Source organism: Hylaeus anthracinus, unplaced genomic scaffold (genome assembly GCF_026225885.1).
Source record: "Hylaeus anthracinus isolate JK02 unplaced genomic scaffold, UHH_iyHylAnth1.0_haploid 12001, whole genome shotgun sequence".
Taxonomy (NCBI): Eukaryota; Metazoa; Arthropoda; class Insecta; order Hymenoptera; family Colletidae; genus Hylaeus; species Hylaeus anthracinus.
In genome coordinates, this window is record NW_026534348.1 from 8688500 (window position 1) to 8709094 (window position 20595).

General features: G+C 38.3%; 2 protein-coding genes and 1 non-coding gene across 6 annotated transcripts; 2 read left to right on the plus strand and 1 right to left on the minus strand.

Moving 5' to 3' along the window:
• Positions 1-3907: 3907 nt before the first annotated feature.
• Positions 3908-6146, plus strand: LOC128891389 (uncharacterized). Of its 3 annotated transcripts, none has more exons than XM_054150838.1 (6): positions 3908-4067; positions 4629-4724; positions 4819-4918; positions 4983-5170; positions 5245-5295; positions 5388-6146. In XM_054150838.1, exons 2-6 carry the CDS (start codon positions 4638-4640, stop codon positions 5469-5471), a joined length of 510 nt encoding a protein of 169 aa, XP_054006813.1. In that variant the 5' UTR covers positions 3908-4067; positions 4629-4637; the 3' UTR covers positions 5472-6146. The 3 variants fall into 3 exon arrangements, with proteins under 3 accessions (XP_054006813.1, XP_054006814.1, XP_054006815.1); XM_054150839.1 differs by having other exon boundaries at positions 3909-4067; positions 4632-4724; XM_054150840.1 differs by lacking the exon at positions 3908-4067 and adding an exon at positions 4519-4558.
• On the minus strand, positions 6101-13254 carry LOC128891395 (uncharacterized). Of its 2 annotated transcripts, XM_054150848.1 has the most exons (4): positions 12893-13254; positions 9593-9851; positions 6481-6504; positions 6101-6243 (listed from the first exon to the last, which is right to left on the minus strand). In XM_054150848.1, exons 1-4 carry the CDS (start codon positions 12944-12946, stop codon positions 6221-6223), a joined length of 360 nt encoding a protein of 119 aa, XP_054006823.1. In that variant the 5' UTR covers positions 12947-13254; the 3' UTR covers positions 6101-6220. The 2 variants fall into 2 exon arrangements, 1 of the variants encoding a protein (XP_054006823.1); XR_008460815.1 differs by lacking the exons at positions 6101-6243; positions 9593-9851; positions 12893-13254 and adding an exon at positions 7359-7494 and having other exon boundaries at positions 6285-6504.
• Positions 7501-7693, plus strand: LOC128891483 (U2 spliceosomal RNA). The gene has a single exon (XR_008460835.1). It is a non-coding gene; the product is annotated as a U2 spliceosomal RNA (small nuclear RNA).
• Positions 13255-20595: the final 7341 nt, after the last annotated feature.

Here is a 20595-nt window from a genome sequence, read left to right on the forward strand (position 1 = left end):
CACGTGGAATTTCGGGAAGCTTCGTTTGAAAGGAAAGAAACAAATCAGAAGTATTTTTAAATTTTATTTTATTTTATTAGAATGATAGAACAGAAAAGTAAGGCGACTTAAAAGAGGTAAACAATCTAGAGAAATAGCTGAAAAGCAATAGACGTACAGTTGTAGATGAAATCGTTGGCATTAAGTAAAATCCAGATGGTACTATTGGTGGAAACTTGAATTTTATTTATTACAGATCCTCGTGGTAGACGCAATATTCAATAAGTAGTTGGAATCTTTATTGACATTACTGTATCAGTGAATTGTGCTTAATAAAGAAGACGACCACTTGAGAGGGAGCAAAGTGAAATAGCTATTTTAGTGGCTTATTTAGTGTTACTCGTTTCTGCTAGATATTATGCTTCCAAATATCGTGGTACTTTATTTCGACTCCATTTTGTATAACCCTCCATCATTTGACTGCGATTATATTATTTCTCTTTTGGCGGGAAAAAAGTGTGATTCGAACAAAGTCTTTCCAAACTCTTTCCAACATTATAATTATATACGAATTTGCATCGTGTTAAGAAGAGAAGCAGATATTACAGAAGCGTAGACTAACTCGAAGTCGTTGGCACAAAAGAAATCGACTATATCGCGTTACTGATAACTTTGATAACTCGTTGCACGAGCGAGTCTTGCAGGAAATACGAGCCTTCTTCTTTCGTTTCCAAAACAGTCGTCCTGGTAAATGTTTTTATTTGCGGTGTACGAAACGAGGAACGTCTGAAGACAGGCGAAAGTAATCTTGTACTTCCTTTGTCGGGATTTATGTTAGAATTGTAAACCCTCGACACGAAATTAATACACTCGCGTGTGTGTAATTTTAAGTCGGCTACATGGTATCGCGTAGTTTTTCTCCATGCAGTTTCAACGTGAAATGTGAAGCTATTCCAGCAACTTTTTGCGAACTGATTCCGTTCCCGCAACGCGCGCTGCGTTAACTCGGTTGAAAAACGAAACGCCAGCGGACAAGTTTAATTACACTTCGGTGATTTATTCGGAGCATCTTAAAATTTATCGTCGACGACATGAACATTTTATGAGAGAGCTTTTCTTGCAATCGTCTTGTTTAACGTGGATGTCGTGATTTGTATCAAGTATTCATTTCGTGGGTCAATCTAAAACGTTGACATCACTTAATGACTATCAATAATCGCTTCTTTTCGATTGTAGTTTGACTATCACGACTTCTAACACAGGACTGTATTCTTTTTTTCTCTTGTCATGGTATCTTTTCATATAACTTTTATCCATGCTTTCTGAAACTGCTGAAGTTTTCCTCCATATTCGTGCATATCAAGTATTCTATTTCCAAAGGTACGTGAGAAATCTTCAGTCTCCAATTTCAGATAAACCATGCTCCGACAATGTAAAATCCGTAGTGGGTTTGAAAATATAAAAATAATTGTATTTCAACTTTTACACCAAGTTACTAAATAATGCGAATTGCAGTCTTCCCAAATTCTTAAACTTCCATCGGTCGTAATGAGATGATGGATTAACTAATTACCCGGTTCGCGTATTTTGCGTAAGCTCAGGCAAAGTCACGTGCCAGCTGTTCATTGAAAATCTATCGGTGTTCCCCTTACTAACTACGTAACGGCAACGCCACGAGACTTACCATTCACGAGGCCGAGATATGCTTTCAAGAATGGAAACGGTGGCAACGTTGTACGCGATGCTTTCAACCGACACCTAAATTGAGAGCCAGTTTAAGGCTAATTCACACTCGGTGGGCGTGAAACGAATTGCAGTACTATAATCTTCACCACAGACATTAATCCCATTTTTCATATTTCACTGACACCACGGAATTGATGAACACTGTGACCACTGCTTCTTCGGATTTACTTTCCACTTTTAGTCAAAAACACTGAATTATAGCAAATAGCGTAGGGAAAAGTCATCATTCTTCTTCCATTCTGCACTTTATAAAAAAAAAAAAAAAAAAAAAAAACAAATTATAACACGTAATCAATAGGTTAATACGTTAATATATAAAATTGATTTATTAGTTATGTCATATGATCTTCAATTGTGGATCATACATTATAGTTGTCCCCTAGAATTCCTAAGATGGTGGCGAACTATTTTAGAAAACGATGGAGAAGAATAGTAAAGGGAGCGGGAGAGAATTTTGATGATCCGACGCATTCAGAGGAGTTCCACGCATTCATACTTATATATTTATAGCTTTTAGACTAGACGGCATCGCAAGATTACAAAACGCATCTGTTGCTCTAAGATTGGCGCGCTACTACGGAAAGTATCCATGTCTTCTTGTTGTAACCTCTGCGGGAACGTTCTTCTTCCCTCAAGAGAGTAGCAATGGATGTAATATCCGCGATCCCTTTGATATTAGATATGTCTACAGAGTAGACAGAATGCGAACTATGGTATAAATTTCCCTCGTTGAAATGGCTTGGATGGATGATATCAGTTATCATTACTCCCACTTATTATTCATCCTGTCAGTCCAGATCCAGATGTGCTTTTCGAAGGAACCATAGTTTTTTTTTCTTCAAACTGGATAAAGTAATACACTGGGTAACATACTGAGTATATTCTAAAAACGCTATATTTTTGTACAATTTTTATTGAAACATTATCTTACAATTACGTTACAACGATTTTGTTATAAAACTATTACAGAGTACGAATGTATTATGATAACGTTTCGATAGCGTATAATTTTGTTGGCTCGGAGAATACCTCTATTACATAGTAGGCTATTGTGTTCGATGACTATAGGAATTTAAAACCCTCGCATAAGTTATACAACGCGCCATTGAATTGTGGACCTTCTGGCATTCCATTGTCAATCTTCAATTCAAGAATTCGCCAAGTACATACCATTTGAGATAAAAAAAAAATAGATTGTTGTCCCTAATTAGATCGTCTAAAACGGTTCATGAACTTTTCTAAATATTTGTTATGTTTCTGCCTAAGGTTACAGTTATTCCGTTGGAATTTGAACGGGTAGAAGCTTCTTCTGTCAACGTGGTTATCGGCGCTTGTAACTTAATTATTTCATGAGTTCCTTTATTGACATTATCAGCGTGTGTGCAATTAGGTAGGATATCCCTATCGTTACGTTTGTACGAGTTTACGTGACTTAACATTCGGTACACTCGACGGGGGTCGGTTTTGTTTTATTGCTGCATTATCAGTCACAGATCTTATCTGGTTTCAGGTGGTTTATTTTCTTTTGTGGTACCAAAATGGCTGCTCACCGCGGAAACCGCAAGCAGGAAATTCGAAACCATTGAACTACATTTTCTACGGATTAATCACCGACAATGCTCGGCTCTCGATAATATGCACACGTTAACTGCAATATTTTTAGCTCCAGGCTGTCAAGGTGCGTTTCATTAAACCACCGTATCCTTCCGTTATTATCCACTATTACTGCGAAACACGCAAAGCGTTATTAATACTTTGGAGAAACATGGCGTGTGATATCTGACAGGTTGTCTTCTTCATAAAGAAGTTTTATTATACATACAATTTATGAGAGACACGGTGTCCTGTGCAGGCTTCAGTTCATTCATTTTATAGCTATAAGATTTGTTGAAACAAAGTACTTTAGGTGACGAAAGATGCAATATTTCTGAACTTTAGTATTATTACTACAGCTACACTGTAAATACATTTACAGTCTTCAAAAATCCACTACGATATACTTAAATTGTTTATATAGCGAGTATGTTTCATTTTCTGTCAATCAACACAGATATTAAATTTGAATGAAAAGAAATGACTTTCAGCAGGCTAAGTTCTGGAAGTTAGGATGGGCGCATCTGTAAATTAAATCAGCCGGCATCATGACCCGCTTACAGAGTAGAGGGGGTTCGAACGTTGAGGCGGCGCCATTAACAGTACGCTTACTGGCGCGTGCATGGCACTGCTTGTTAGCCGTGAAATATTTTCGAAACGATTGAAAAGTTCGAATCTTGGTGACCGTGGACCATAGGATAACGTAGGAAGGAAATATAAACTTGTCAAATTAATTTCTTTTGAGAATTGTAAGTAGACCGTCAACGATAATTCAGAATCGTATTTTACGATATAGCATCATATAGCACATGGTATACTAAACTATTGAACTACCAGATACACGGTAACTGTGGATGAGACATGGTGCAATGTCGAATTTCTTTCACTCTGAGTATAGTGTTTTACTTCCATTCGCCATTATACTTCTATCCTCCATAAGTCCCTAGATGGAGCTTCGCCATCTTGTGCGTCTTTCTGGACAAGTTCTTTCTTTGCTCATAATTATATTGTTTAACATTATCACATTCTAATTATTTCGATATCGTAAAGCATTTAAAGATAAAGATAATGCAACTTAGAGTAAAAAATTATTCTGGGACACAAATTAAGATAGCATGGTTCTTCCTTCATCGTGTTCTTGGGGTTTTTCGTTTCGGGTATTCATAGTTGGTATATCTGTGTGTGTTGACGCCCAAGTGTTTAATCCACTAATAACAACAAGTGGGTGCAGTTTTGTCAGGTGCATCCTTCACATTCTTCAGTGGCTGATGAACACGACAAAAATCGTTGTACGTAAATTTTTGTTTTAGCAGAGAAAAATGGCTATTTTAAAGTCCTGTTGGTCACCATTTATCTGGGCGAACGATGTTAAGACAGGATCCAAAGCGATTGCCTTCTACACAATTGTATGTATCTTTGAATCAATGTAATTTGTTTTTTGTCTCTATTTATTCTTCATCTATTTTCACTATTATTTAATACATCTGTATGTTATTCCAGGCGATTAGTATAATACATGTTACACTAATCTCTTACCAATTAAATGGAGGAGATTCAACACAACTGTATAATCCTCTATTTGAGGCTGATGTCAGAATGTGTAAGTTACAATACATACTTGAAAATAATATATACTATTGGATTCTTACATTAAACATTTTCAGCTATGCAAGTTGTTGGAGCGTTCTTTATATTATACTTTACTCTGCTGATCATATCAGCATTATTAATGGTATATGGAATAAAAGAAGGAATACGAGGATGGTTACTCCCTTGGCTTATATTATGGTTTGTGGCATGTTTATTCCAATTAGTATTTGGGCTTTGGCTTGTAGGAGGTTACTATATCTATGTAAGTTCTCATTTATTCAGTGACTAGTATTTGAATAACGCTCATGAATTGATTCTGTGATATTTCCTTTCCAGCTTGATGCAACATTTGCTGCAATGTGTATTTGGCTTTGGATGGCATACAATGTGAGTATATAGTAATCTGTTTATTACATTTTCATACTAATTATGAATTTTGTATATCAGATCATGCTATATAAACTTATATGTTTTTACAGATATATTGTTGGTTTGTTGTGTTGTCGATGTACAAAGTCTTTGAAGAATTACAATCTCCAAACATAGAGCTTCTATGGCCATAAACACTCTGAGAAGTCAACTGATAAGGCATACAGTGCATTGATCGACACCAAAGTAAGATACAGTATATTTAGAGATGGATATATCTACTTTATTTTGTACATTTCTATAATCAGATGAAGAACATAATTTAAATCAATCATTGACTATCATTGTTTGCTACGTTCAATTTGGTTATTATTATTTATTTTGAAGTATTTAATACCACATTGACGTTGCAATCACATGAGTACCATACTTAAGTGTCATTAATGTACAATTAATTTAATGTCTTGAGAATATGCGACTTCATATTATAACAGAAGACTGATATTGGTCTAAAGAAACATCCGTCCAGATTTCAGAGATCTTTATACATTTGCCGATAAATTTATGTAATAGAATTTGTAGTTGGTTGCTTTACACAACCAAAAACATATGAGCTTTTAATAAACTTCTATACTAAACACAAATATTTTAGTATTCTGCAATATTTGTAAAAAGCTTTTATGATTAATGCAAGGGTAAGAATGTTAGTACAATTTATACTTAGAATTAATATATTTTATTAACATGACAATAGTTTTATTACGTGTAATTATACGAAACCCGAATGAGATTATTCATCATGTGACGAAAAATGTTCGTATTAGTTTTCCAATAGAAAATAAATATTCAAACGATTACTATCGAAACAATGCACTAATTCTTTCCTTGATTTCACATCGTATAAAATTTAAGCAAAACGTTAATCAAAAGTATGCAATCGACGTCAAAAAGACGAAATCATCTTGTCTGAGACATCGAAACTTCGAAAGACTTTACGTAAAACCGAATCAAAGTAATATTAAAGTTTACGTTGGTCTCGATTAATGTTTCAAAAAGTATGTAACACAACAAATAAGTATATGCACTGTGGAATAAAGAATAACATTACTTACGTGTCCAACATTATTGTAACGGTTAATTGATACCTATAAAACGTAGAGGACCGGCAACCGTTTTATTGCAGCATTCGTAATGACCGCACACGTTCAAATATGAGGAAATGTCGATCTGATAAAAAAAAGAAAATTTAAAAATAAAGACTGTTCATATTCAGGAATGGAAGGATGAGTGAGAAGAAAAAAGTATTAAAAGACGATTCATGTTTAGGAATGGAAGGATGAGTGAAAAGAAAATAAAAACGTGAAATAAAGAGCGAATGTACGCGCGGAAATGTAAAAATGTGAGAAAACTTAGATTCGAAATAAGCGGGCAGTTATGGAAGGGTGAGAGAAAGGCGAATAATAGGCGATAAGCAAAAGATGGCGAATCACTCAGTAGTGTAAACAAGGAATGTATACCTTAGGCACTTGAATAAAGATGTAAAATGGAAAATGGATGTCGATCTGACATCTGGTGAATTATTCGAAAATCAAATAAGGAAACCTACATGAATCGAGCGTAAGCGAGCTTTTAGTGAAAGTCAAATATAAATTAAAATGAAATGACGAATTACAGTCAGTAATTTCAGAGTAATTTTCACTTTTGTATTGCTGTATTATTACTAATACTCTGACACCTTAACGATTAATAAACTTCAAACTTTATAATTGAAGAATATCTTCATAGATGGCGTGAAGATGCAGAAAATCAATGAAGAATAAATTTTGATAGACACCGTGAAGTAGAATTACATTAGTATATAATGTATATTTAAAATCTATTTTTAAACGAAATGTACGTAAGCTATCAGAATTAATATATATATATGTATGTATTTCAAAAAAAGATATCTTGAACATGGCCAATACTTTTTTTGAAAAATCGCCCTGCGAGAATAAATTTAACTTGCAAAAATATTTTAAATACTTTAATATTTACTGTAAGTTTTTATTGAAAATATTGGAACATAAAAAGATAGATACCTACGTAGCGACCTCTATAGGCAAGTCTAGCACCTAATGTAGTTCTCGTATCCAACGCTAGGTGAAGAACTCGTTCAGCTCTTTCTCGCATGTGTTTTTGTACCTTCAAAAGTATAAGAGGGCTGCTACATCCTGAGTAGGTATCGCTTCTCGGCCTTATGGCTAAGATCAAAGTGTAGTATCTGTTCTTATCAGCTTAATATCTGATACACTCCCCATTGGGGAGTCAGAATATTAATCTGATTTTTGGAAATTGACGGAGCAGTTGGAGCTTGCTCCACCTCTGTCGCGAGTCGGCCTGGCATTGCAGTGCCGTCAGGATCGGCTCAATAATTCAATTACAAAAATAAAACTTACAGCTTTGTTTAGTATAAGCAATTGTTTGAATTTACCAAACACTTGGTATTTTCACAAGTATTGTGTTATAATACTCAAAATTCCGTTATTTTCGATTATTACTACGGTAGTAGGTATTACAGTAGTAAACCTATTTTTGTAGTTTAAATTATGATATTACAGACCACTAATGTCTAGTAATAGTGGGGGTGATAATGGAGTAAGTTTTTATTGAGGGCCTTCTCCATTCATGGATTTTTTCTTCTTTTGACTATTATGGATGCTTTTTTTTGTTCCATTCAGCCTAAGCTACGAGTGCGACTCCGTAGTAATTCGACTCGTAGATTCTGTTTTGGACCGAATGCATGAACACGATGCAGTTCATTCGCTCCGTGTAAAATGAATGGAGGCTGAATGGATTAATAATAATGCAATGCAATACTTTGATTTAATCACGAAGTTTCGAGTGGCATGGTCGTGACACGATCAAATGTAAGTGGAAGAATTGTTGGAACTGTGATTCCACGATTGTAGGTGTAGCGTTAGCGAAAGAAACTTGGGCGCTTTCTAAGTCTCTCCGAAGTTGTCCTGTTCCTGATACGGTGATTAATGGCTACTCGAGAAATCCTCCCTCGTGGGACCACCGTGTTCGCGACTGTCGATGTCGATATTAATGGACCGGTACCAGTGAAATGTTTCGTATCTTGCATGTAATTAGCAACTCCGCCTGTCTTCAGGAAGAGAGAGCGCGCACTTGACAAATTTTCACGAAGCTACGGTCCCCGCCCGTGGAAATTAAGATACGATCTGCGACAGTGGTGTAAAATGTATCGAGAAAGTTTTATTTATTGGCTCTATCGATAATGTCATCCTACAGAATGAGATAGTCCCGTGGATATTAAATTAAAATCATCATTCATCTAGTTCAGTCGTGATGCAAACGGTTGAACCGTAAAACCTTTCGTCTTTCAATGTTTGAACAATTCAATTATATTTTAGATCAGCATATAAAATTTTAATAGGAAAGTCGATTGTTGCTTTCCATAAATTAATGAACAATATTCTCATGGACATTTATGTCCCTTAGCTCCAAACGCCGAATGATTAACTGAACATAAATACCTCAGTGTGAATGCAAAATGGCAAACGCCAACAACCTATATAAAGTGAACAAAATTTACAACCAAGGATATATTTTTCGACATGTCTTTCGACAGTCAACAATGGTTTCGTAAAAGATGGTAGGCATAATAACGTACAATCTTTATTGTCACGACCATACTTTCACTTCTCGTTCGACCACGCCCGAGGCAATCGATCGCGATGATCATAAGCATCCATATACACTCGTACATTAAATGTTAATTTGTGTCTATGGCAATTCCAGATATGACCGAACGACAGTGAACGAAATTGCTCATTCCTTTGCTACCAAAATTTGAATTTGAATTTCTATGAGAAAATAAAATTAAAGTTTGAAAGTTATATTTAAAAATGACTTTACTCTCTTTTCGCTTGATCAAATTTACTCAGACGAGCGATAGAACGTTTCACTTAAAAAGTTCTGCGTTTTTGTCGAGAAATTAAATTGTATTACACGTGTGCTATCATTTTGTCCAGTACTGTAAATAATTCCGAAATCGCGATTGTCCGATTATTTTGACTAGTGTAAAATAATGACCGGTGTTCCAGTATCATCGTTCGATGGTCTGTTCTCGGTTTGATCTCGAAGGTAATACCCAACAATTTCATAATATTATCGTGAACACTGACGGTAGATAAAAAAACAATAAACTGGAATGATAGTCGAATCGTGGAGATCGGCATTGAATACACGTCGACAAGGGCTTTCACGGTTGTTTGCTGCGCAGGTAGCGTTTCTTCCAGCCCCGTCTTACCTTTCCCGATAGCTCTACATGCGCATACAGACGCATTAAATTGTAGGCGGCACAGAAGTGCTGATAAGACTGATACCGCGCATGAGGCGTCCATAAATGGCGTGTAAAAGTATGAATGGGACATTCTTCTTCCACCGATAAAGCGACGAGAAAATGCCCCTCGTTTCTTTATAGCCTTGTTCGGATCGCGTATCCACATTTTCGAGGACGTTGCGAGCAATGTGGCGAATCGTGGTACTTTCAAAGACAAAATGGTCCCCTGTAACAAGAGAACGAATGAAGAATAATTTGAAATGAAAAAAGATAGAAAGACAGGAACGATACACATATACTGAATCTAATAAGTATTTTTACTTATTTGGACTTTCTTTGCTTCTTGAATTGATAAATTCTATATCAGCCAGAGTAAATCTTTGTATTGTCCGTAAATAAAGTAAATTGGTTTCTTCAGATCACGGGACGATTGTAATGTAAACATTTTTCGGGGCAAAATTTTCGTTTTATTTTAGATGTTTTTTTCTGTCTACAGTAAATTCCACTATAGCGCGATCGAGCTCAGGCGAATCAGGCTGTGATGAATTATTAAATTCTCGATATTGCGCAGCCACGTACTCACCAGGAAATCAATTTTATGGACGATATTATAATTTAATGGATATACGGTGAGTTCCATCGACTAATGTCGGTGTATCAGATTTACGATCCATCGCAGTTAACGGTTATAAGCGCGATTAGATCTTCCCGCCACGTGACAGCTATTAGGGGTCACGTTCATCTCGCATTGAAGACATCAAAAAGTTGAATGTTTCCTTATTACGTTCTTTGAAATTATTAATTGTTTTTTCAATGGAAAATATTTTATACGCAAAAATTATACCAAATTTCTCCTTCCAAATATTATTTTATAATCTAGTATGTATAATACTTTCACGTTACAAATAAGTTTGTAAATATCATCGTTGATTAATATAATTATCAATTATTCATACATTTGGATCATTTTTAAGTTTTTTTGCATACAAAGAAACGCAATAAAATATCGGTTAAAGTTAACATGGAACTTGGAAAAGGTTGTCCAGATAGTATCGCTCGATTCCCAGTAAACGTAACTAAACGAACGCTAAAAGGGCGTTCAGCCGTGGAGACAAATCGTTCAATTAGCAGCGGACGCGATCTAGCGCGCGCGTTAAGTCGCAGTAAATATTTGTTTGCTCGTGTGTCCGTTGGGAACGAACCCGATGCGAACTAAAGAAGCGTGGTAGGTACGTGGATCGTCATAAAAGTTCTTACAAGATCATTCGAGCATGAAACTTCGAACCAGTCCGACGTCGACCGTTCCAAAGAGAACCACGCGAATTCTAACGATGACACTCGCTCGTTTCGTAAGTCCACTGTTCGCGGAGATTCGAGGTGTCAGATAAGCTTTCAAGACTTAAACTTTCGCTGTCCACCGCGTTCCAGCACGTGTAACGAGATGCGACAGAGTTAATTATTGTTTCAGTTATTGCTGGAAAGGTTGACGCTCGGGGCCCGTTCGATCGTGTTCTAAAAACGCGAAACACGCTTATGGTAATGCGTTTAACGTGTCGGCGTTTAATTTGCGCAAAATACCTCGTAACGATGGAAAACGGTTCGAAGAGCGCTAGTAATGAGTGAACAGAATTCAATAGACCACGCTTTATCGCGAGGATAAAGATTCATCCCGTACCAGAAATTCGAGTTTTTCGATGAGCATGGGTAGAATTAACGATGTTTAGAGAGGATTTATTAATCATATTATTCTCGCGATAGAGAAGGGAAGAAAAACTTGTCTGTAATTCCAAAGCGATTAATTCTCTAAGGGTAGCGCTTTGGAATGACTAGCAGAGCCTGAAACAAGAAGTGGCAATTTTTCTGCTGGAACAACAAATTTATATACCGATCTTTGAAGGTCACTTGTCAAGGAATATATTTAAATATCGGCAACTACGAATCGTACAGGAAACTTCGATAGCAAAGCACATGGAAGTAGCATAGTAATCGTGACAAACACATTGAAAGATCATGCTCACTCGGCATACAAAACAGATTTGTCCCAGCCACATGAATACTAATAAGTGTCTTGTGGTCCTCCTGGGTGGCAACTTAATAGACCTCCACGACGAATCTGATGATTTCTTTGACATCCTTAGACCAAAATTTTTTGTAGTCGAAACATACTTATTAGAGACCACGCGAGTTTTTCTTTCATCGAAGCACTACGGTTAACATACTGTTTTAATAAATCAATATATTCTTCGTGAAAAAAATATGTTAATTCTTAAAATATGTATGCAAAATTGTAAAGAGCTATAAACAGCTTTCGAGTAAAAAAAAAAAAAAAATAAGAGTCTTGCTTTAGTGACCTAGACTAAAAGTATTAATACCTTTGAAATACATATTTCAGCAATAATTTGTCTTATGCCAAATAATATAGGTTCTTTTATAAATATCTACAAATAAGCATGTAAAACTTGAAAGAGCTATTATCAATAGCGTCTCAGTAAAAAAATTCTCAAAGAAACTCTATTTTTAGCGTTCTGGAGTAGATCCCCTAACGCGACGCTGATTGCGATGCTCGCGATGCACGCAACGACGCGTTTCTCGCTTTATGTGCGCGCGAGTTAAACTCAATGTGGCTCCTTCCATCTACGCGCCTGGACTGGTCGTGATCTTTTATGAAAGCATAATGCTCGCAAGCAGATCCACCTCGGGGATACTTCACAGTCATTACGAGCGATTCCGTTCCTTTAGCTCTCTCTGTGTCCCGCCGCGGGCCTTTTTTCCTCCCCGCCACCCCCTTGCCGCTTCGTTTTCTTGATTATTCGCGTTTCGCACGGCGGAATCGTAAATCGCGAAACCGGCTTAACGAGCGGTGGACAACGAGTCGTGAAACGGTCGCGGCGAACCTCGAGGCATGGCCAAACGCGCCGATCACCGATCGGTCGCGGCGATTATAATTGCGCGAGACGAGGGTGAAATCCTTCGTGCACCTACTTTACACATTGGAAACGAGGATTTCAGTTCTCTGACTTTATGACAGGACACCTTTGAACCAGTGATGCCAGAAACGAGCATGATGTTGAAAAACAACAAATGTCGTTAATAATTGAGTTAACTATTGTCAGAAATTAATATTTAATTGATCCAATCGATAGATATTACAATATTGACAAATTTCTCACGATTAATATCTCGAATGAATACTTGTTCCGTACTGTGATCGTTGTTAACGTTTAATCGAATAAAATGAATCCCACTTCCATCATAACGACAACCTACCTTAAGATTCCAAGGGCTCGATTCCCTTCCTGGACCTCCCACAAAAATTCGCATATTTTCCTACGTCGTGTCATCGACGAATGTCGAACGTGTCGACATACTTATAAAAAGAACAAAAGGCTCTCTCTCCTTCCCTCTGGGCGCTCGTGCTATTCTCTACTTTCTAGTACGACACGGGCCACGGGGAATAATACGGGAAGAGCATCGTCTCCTTCGATGCAGGTATGATTTACGACGTGTCACAGGAGAGGTCGTCAGTCAAATTGTTTCACATTGATTTTGAGGTCGAGAGGCTCGTACCGTAGCACGGTTCTGCCCACACGCGACGTCTCCGCGAATGCATTGTGGTTTCCAGGCGCTTATTTATGCGCGGCCCGCCGTTTCCGCCCCTTCCGCTCTTTCGGGCCGTTGACTCGGTTCACTTCGTCGGACGACAGTTCTGTCGTCGGCTCGATGTCCCCGTGTGTCTTCTGCCACATATTGTCAGGCCCCCTCAACCCCTCGCCGCACCGCGAATCCGACCATCGAGGATATCACGCGAAGCGTAAGAGTCCGACGTTAACCCTTTTTGTCCTCAGCTAATTATTTTAATAAATACACGCGTTGTCTGACATCCAAGCTGCCCATAGCCGATATGGAATGGAAAAATAGTCAATAGTCGAATCATTAATATTTTACGTGACTTATTGCAATGGTAACGCAGTTTAAATGTTTGTAGGTATTGGATTCTGTTGGTTGAAAGCTTTTTAAATATTTTGCTGACATTGCAAACAGTGTAAGTTATGAAATCTGAAATTGTTATATTTCATCGTCATCGAGGTCTGTAGTAACACATACAAACTAATATTAATCATTTAACTGAAGAGGTGCTACAAATATTTGAGAAGAATTCCAAACACAAATTTCCTTTATAATCCTAATTATTTGAATTACAGAATTGTTGAAGAGGACACCAAGAGGTTCGAAATGTCAAATAAATTCATTTGTTTATCGAGAGCCAGAGAAGTTTTGAGAAACACTGCTCTCAGCTACAAAATTCCATTATAATATCTGGTCCCCTTGTGCGACGTCGCAGCACGCATACGTAGATCTATGGCATGCAAATTCCTATTTTAGGGACGTTTTTTTCACTCTCCAAGGAGGATTAGCCTCTTTGAAGCTCGTCATGCGACGACAGACGCCGCCGTAGGGTTAAATTTGGTTTTCGTCGCGCAATGTTGCTGGGTGCCCGAGATGCGACTTTTTCTTTCACCGGAGGCGACTTTGCTGTGGACAATGATATTTCTGTTGGTTCCCAGACTGTGGACTTTGAACTGACTCCAAGGGGCCTTTTGGAGTCAAGAAAGAAACGAACCACACGCGTATAGTGTGTTCACGGGTGTAATAGATCGTTCTGTAGCAGTTCATCGTCGCGAAGTTAGCGAAACTAGGTCAACTTTAATTTTCAGTTGGCTCCAATAATAACATAGTTAATTGTCTTAATATACTACCATTCGTCGTGAGTTTCATCCCTTCATATTTCAAGGAAACGTTGATTTGTGTTTTCAAATTTAAAAAATTCTTAAAAACAGAGTTAGGATAAACTACGCACAGAGGTTGTACTTCGCTTCTGTTTCTGTGCCGAGTTTATAACATATCGTATTAGAAGAGAATTGGCAAACAACGAAAGCCGCATTGCACACGATCTTGAAAATATTCGCTGCGATTGCTCGGTTTTCGATATTTTTTGTAGATTGAATTTTAAATCGTGACACGCCGGCCCGAAGTCACGACTGTAAGTTCAATATTTATCGTTCGATCTCCTTCGGAAAAAATAACACTTCACGAAATGTCGGACCGATTTCATCCTTACAACGGCATAACTGCGGGAAAGGTCAGGTTCTTTTTAAGAAAGCACTCGAGCTGTAATCCACAGTGGAGCCAGTTTTTCGCGTTCATCGAGGAGTTCGACAATGAACGCTCGAAAGGGTAACGTTAAGTAAACAGCTCCCATACAGAAGCCTTCTGACACGAAAACTTACACGCTTACGCATGTTCTGCCACCCCATCGATGATACTAGCATTGGAATAACATGAAGACTTTCTAGAAATAACAGGTATGGTAGTTTCTTCTTTTAGTTGTTTAGTAGTTTATTTAAACTTTTCACTGCATAGATAACTGCCTATTCTCGTTGCTAAACGAACTGCACAAATCGATTGACTCCACTTGTTGAAAAATCTTAAATTTAAGTGTCAAAGCACTCGGTATGGTCATAACATTTTGTATTATATTTATAACAACGAAAAGAAAAGAACTTTTTTCAATATTTATTTGAATTTATATTATAAAGGGAATTTAAAAAAAAAATGTACAATTTTTTATCGCATTTCTGAACTATGTATTTGTTTTATGGAGTTAATTGATTTGCGTATTGAACGGCTCACTTGTGCTCTGTCTTTAATTCTAATTTATGCTTCTAGATGATTTCGCTTCATCTCGTTGTCAGCAACGTTCCATCCATAATTATAGTTCAACTCACTAAATAACTACATTGATCTCTACTGAGCTCGTCCCATCCTTAATTGCAGTTCAAGCCACCAAATGGCTACATTTTCTCCCAGCCGATCTTGTTCCAAATTCTCCGTAACGTAACGAGTGTTCATTAATATTAACGATGATCGTTGCCATATTAATAAACGGTCAATTATGCAAATATTTGTTTGCAGCACGCTTCGGGAGAAAGTCGCGATAAAATTGATGGAAACAAGAGTAAGAAACGGTAGCCTGACTCGACGGTGGTGGATCGACGAAACTCGGAAAGAGGTTTCTCGAGGAATCGACGGAGATTTTTGCCGCAGCCGCACACGAGGCGCGTATGCAAAGAGGACGAGACGGGCTCATAACGTATGTATCTCGCTTTCTATCGGAGCCCCTGGAACCATATTAGTGCATCCTGTATTGCGCAAACCGCGGCGGCCGCTTGCAGTCCGGCTCCATATTAGTCGGTGCGCCGCATCCGCATCTACTCATTAATTGGAACATATCTGCGTAATATTATATTATTATATCGAATGGTCTGTCATAACGCGCGCTGAGTAATGAAGAGATTACACGTGATCGTGTGCGCAGGTTCAGATTGAGTGAATTTTAATGTTCCTTTCGTTCCTCCCGAGTGAGGGATGCATCTTTTGCAGAGGACGATTCGTTTGCTCACTGTTCAGGGTTACCGTAGTTGAATCATTAAAAAGAAAGGTGAGATCATTTCATTCTAAATTGCACACTTTTTAGAGTGAAGACTTTTCATGAAATTTCGATACATTGGATTCTTTAACTAGGATTTAATGTGTTTCGAAGAATTTTTCGCCAAAAATTGTATTCTCATTTAACTATTTAATGAGATATTGCACACATATTTATTCATATTTTATGAATAAATTCAAATTAAAGTAGATAGCCAGATACACTGTAAATTTTGTTGGACAGTTTGTATTGTTCTTTGATGTAACCAACGCTGCGAGTGCAAGCATGGAGTGCAACATGCATCAATAACATTCTTGCATAACCTGATTGTGAAAAGTTCCTGTCAAGAATACTTATTTTAACGCATCCTTGAAAAATGTTACATTACACCATAAACGCGCATGAAATTTAATTGATTCTAGGCCACACGATTCGCGTAATACGAAATTGGAGAACGTCGTCATTGAGCACATTTTCGCAGATAAAATAAAACACGCGATAAAATAAGCTTCTGAAAATTAACCTTAAAAAAGAATTTATATTGCCCGCATCTGCTTTTCACATATTCGATAAGCGTGAGTATCGCGTCGTAAGTGTTAAGAAAATTTATGACGGTACTTATCCCATAGCTGAACCATCGGCGCGACACCAGCGGAGAGCTCAGCGCAATATTCGCGACAACAAAAAACGCGCAGCTGTATTTAAAAAAAAAAAAAAAAGGAAACGGAAAACCGGGAGAACAGTGTGAAAACAATTCGACCCAATTGAAGCGACGAGTTAGGCGCAATTATCGTGGCCGGTGCGCGACTCCCTCGCGTTACTTGATAGCGTAATTAGCGTCGTCTAGCCAGTCGGCGTGTGAAACACGCGCCGGTAAATGCGAGCGATCGTATTAATCGTTAACTATCTTGTACGAGCAGCGCACGGCTCACGGCTCTTTAAGCCGCCGTAAGGCCGTATAATAGTGACAGTCGTAAAGTTGAAGCCGCGTCCAATTAATTCCCAGCTCGGCTGGCGTCGGGAAACGATCGCATTCGCCGGCGTCGGGTATCACCTCGTCCCATGGAAACCCATGGAAATTAATTTGAAGGTGTGCCGGCCGTCACACGCGGCTATTGGAAAGTTTGATGCATGACGTGCGACCGATCGCGTCTCGTTTGTTAAATCACCGACTCTTTGGAGCAGAAAAATTAGGACATTAGGAGCTTTGAAGCTTTTTCGTGGCTCGAAACTATAGGTCTGGTAAACGACGTCGATCATTAGTACATGTTAGAGTAATTAAAAAATTTGTAGTTGAGCCTTGGTGTCGGTATAATATCAACCCATTAGCTGCCACGATCCCCATTTGGGGATTTTGGAATTTTACTTACACCACTCGGCGCCAGAAATATATTTGGTACGCCTGACAGTTCGCTTTCATTCTATTTACATATATATCAGTCAATATTCTGTCTAATAGAAACTATAGATTCTGTGATTTGTTTCTTTACCAGGAGCGAACACATTTTGAAATTTGCCTGTAAGAATGTCGGTAGTTAATAGGTGAAGACTTAAGTGCTTTTATTGTAATGAGAACTTCTTGGTTTAGTTATTACAATAGTTGTAGTGGTACACTTAAAGTTGGGTAGAATTTGGAGAACAAATATTTCAAATACTATTTTGAATAGTAGGTGCTATACAGTTTAATTGAAAGGAATAATAAGTTGAGAAACAGAGAGTAAGTATATAACTGAAAGTAATTATACTCAGTCTTTAAAGTATATGGAAACATAGTAACAAAGAGAAAGTCTAGATTTGAATTCGTTTCCTTTAATTCCCTAAAAACTCATTTTGGAGCAGTTTGACTACACCTTTTGTGTCTCCTTATCATGGCTCCTTTATTTAAAACGATAGAAAGTTAAATCCTATCTCTTCCGATAAATTTCTTCGGTGTAGGAAAAATCAGTTCCCACGATCACCGCGAGAATCTTCCCTTGAACGCCACCCTCAAAAGGGATGAATTAACCAAAGGATACACCCTGGGTCTTGAATAAACCAAAGGGTGGTCGGGTGTTCCCGCAGCGTCTCGGATGCTCGAGATAAAGAGACGCGAGGAAACGGATGGTCGTGGCTCGCTATTAATCCCCGTGGCCCAAAATCCCTATTATTATTAAAATTACAGCGTACCAGAGGTTGTCACGGCGCATTAGAACTACTATGTTCGCGGTTAGTGTGTCATTACACGGGGGTGCGCGCTCGCGTCAGGAATTGTTTCGGTGCGCGTGTGTGGTCTGCGCATCGCATGGATATTAATACGAACCGCAGGAATGCATATTCCTTTGAAACGATTTCTCTCGGTTCAGGTAGTCGCTTTCCACGTACCGTGTTACAGTCGTTTTGCCTCGCACGCCTGAGATCGAAGGTAAAGGATCACCGAGGCGTTCGGTCTTTATGGTTGGAGGCGAGAACACTCTAACCTTCGGCTACTTTTGGTTCAACTGAAGAAGGAAAGAGGAACAATTGATCGTTGAACCCTTTCGTGCCCATATTTAGATTCAGTGTACATTATTTCTTGTGTTTTGTCGTCTTAAAAATAGTTCCTCTCATTTCTATTCAAATTTTGCAATAAATAAATAGCCTCACCATATACCCAAACAAATGAATTTCAACAAATTACTCGAATAGATTAGCAATTCAATTCAAGCATCCCGAGCCTGTAAAAATCCTGGATCACTGACACGGTTCGATCCACGAGGGGAGCCGGATTGCACGTATGCAAAGGATACACAGTCATTGGTAGACCAGATTATAGAGTTCACGTGTCGTATTATCATAGACAGTGCAATGTCACGAGCTCCTCGTCTCGTGTTTGCACGTTAAAGGCGGCTGTAACGGCACGGTATAATAGGGTGATCCATATATTGTGGGATCGATGCACACGCCGCAGCTGGCACACGTATTCCGTATGCATGCCGAGTAATCGAAACGTGGATGCAACAGCATGGAGCGTCCCTTTGGTTGGTACTAATACCGATGGCGTTTCGATCCACTATCGATCCATTCCCTCCGTAATAATCCGATTTTCTATAACGTCATTAAACGTCATTATTATGAAGTTTGTCGCTCAGCGCACCGTTCGGTGTATGAAGATGTTATAAGTGACGTTAATCGCCAAGAGGTACCTTGTGTGTTTTGTTGGTTAAACTTTGGAGAAATTGTATTTATGGATTGATTGCAATGAAGGATAGTAAATATAGTGTATTTATTTATCGATATTTAAAAATATTGCTTAATTTTAACATTACTTACTAACGCTACTAAGTCTACTTAAAAGCTGTTCAACCAGAGATTATTTTAAGTTAAAGACACCAACGCAGCGGAGTCTCCTAATTTCTGGTTTCAACGCAATTTACACAATTGACACTCGACTCGGTTCGCGTTACGCCTCTCATAAGTGGTTTGCATAATCCAGAACCTGCGAAACGTTTAGCATCCGTTACGACGTCACGTTTCGTCTCTCCTCCTCGAAAAGCGTTCTTCCATGTGCTGGTCTTCTGGAAGAAAAAAAGACTTTGACAAATGTTCAGGACCATACCCGCTGCTACTGTTTCCTTGTTCGCCGAAACTTGTCCGGCCGTAAGGTCAAAGCCGTCTTTTGTTAGAAATTGGCAAAATTTAAAAGCCTGTGTATAGCAACTTTGAGTGTTTGGTTATCCATTGTGAAATATTTCGGTTTGTATAGAAATATTGAAGAAATAGAACTCTTACAGGTATATATGCCAAAATTGAATGAAAGAAAAAAAGTCAGAATTTCCCACAAATACCAAATGATTTATTTATCTGATTTTCACTCTTGATCTTTCAGAATAACATTACGATCTGTAATCAAGTATCCTTGAAAGGTTAAAGTCTCGAGCTGTGTTTGTTAACCTGTATAGTGTTCTTTCCTATAATTCCAAAAAATTCTTCGAACATCGCCATGAATTTTTAAGGGTGTGCCACGAAGTTTGCGTGCGTCCAAAATATGCAGTCAACGAAAGAAGTCGATTTTTCATCGAAACGAACCTGAACCCTGCCTTAACCCAATTCCATCTTCCCACGAGTCGTGAGCGTCGCTCTGTTCGTGTGTTACGACGTCGAAATAGCTCGAGGCGGTTTGCAAGTAGGATCAGAAGCAACGAGCATGTTGCACGTGATACTCGCGTTACCTCTTGTCCTTGTTTTGTCTTTCACCCGGGGAATAACAATCAGGTATCTTTCCTCGTCTGTGGCGTTCATTAGACCCCTTTTCCCGGAGAGTGTAGATATTTATATGCGAGATAATGCAATTTAGGTGTCCATTAAACACACTTTTCTCCGTACGATCGCGAAGTCGTGCTGTGTGTTTTGGTACCGTTCGCATCGGTTGCGAGTGAATTGATTTTCATTCGCATAAATGGCGGATTTTGCTTCGCTCTGGTACGACTCGTTGTCGGATGAGTGTAGTATGTTTTTAGTACAAGAG

What these genes read in the sequence shown, in the direction of transcription:
- LOC128891395 (XM_054150848.1), bottom strand. Translation starts at nt 12,946, where the DNA reads ATGCGAATTTTTGTGGGAGGTCCAGGAAGGGAATCGAGCCCTTGGAAT. An exon ending in CGAGCCCTTGGAATCTTAAG is followed by an intron (nt 9,852 to 12,892) that starts GTAGGTTGTCGT and finishes CTCTTGTTACAG; the next exon opens with GGGACCATTTTGTCTTTGAA. An exon ending in ACATTTCCTCATATTTGAAC is followed by an intron (nt 6,244 to 6,480) that starts GTGTGCGGTCAT and finishes TCGATGTCTCAG; the next exon opens with ACAAGATGATTTCGTCTTTT.
- LOC128891389 (XM_054150838.1), top strand. Translation starts at nt 4,638, where the DNA reads ATGGCTATTTTAAAGTCCTGTTGGTCACCATTTATCTGGGCGAACGAT. An exon ending in TAGGAGGTTACTATATCTAT is followed by an intron (nt 5,171 to 5,244) that starts GTAAGTTCTCAT and finishes TTTCCTTTCCAG; the next exon opens with CTTGATGCAACATTTGCTGC. An exon ending in GGCTTTGGATGGCATACAAT is followed by an intron (nt 5,296 to 5,387) that starts GTGAGTATATAG and finishes ATGTTTTTACAG; the next exon opens with ATATATTGTTGGTTTGTTGT.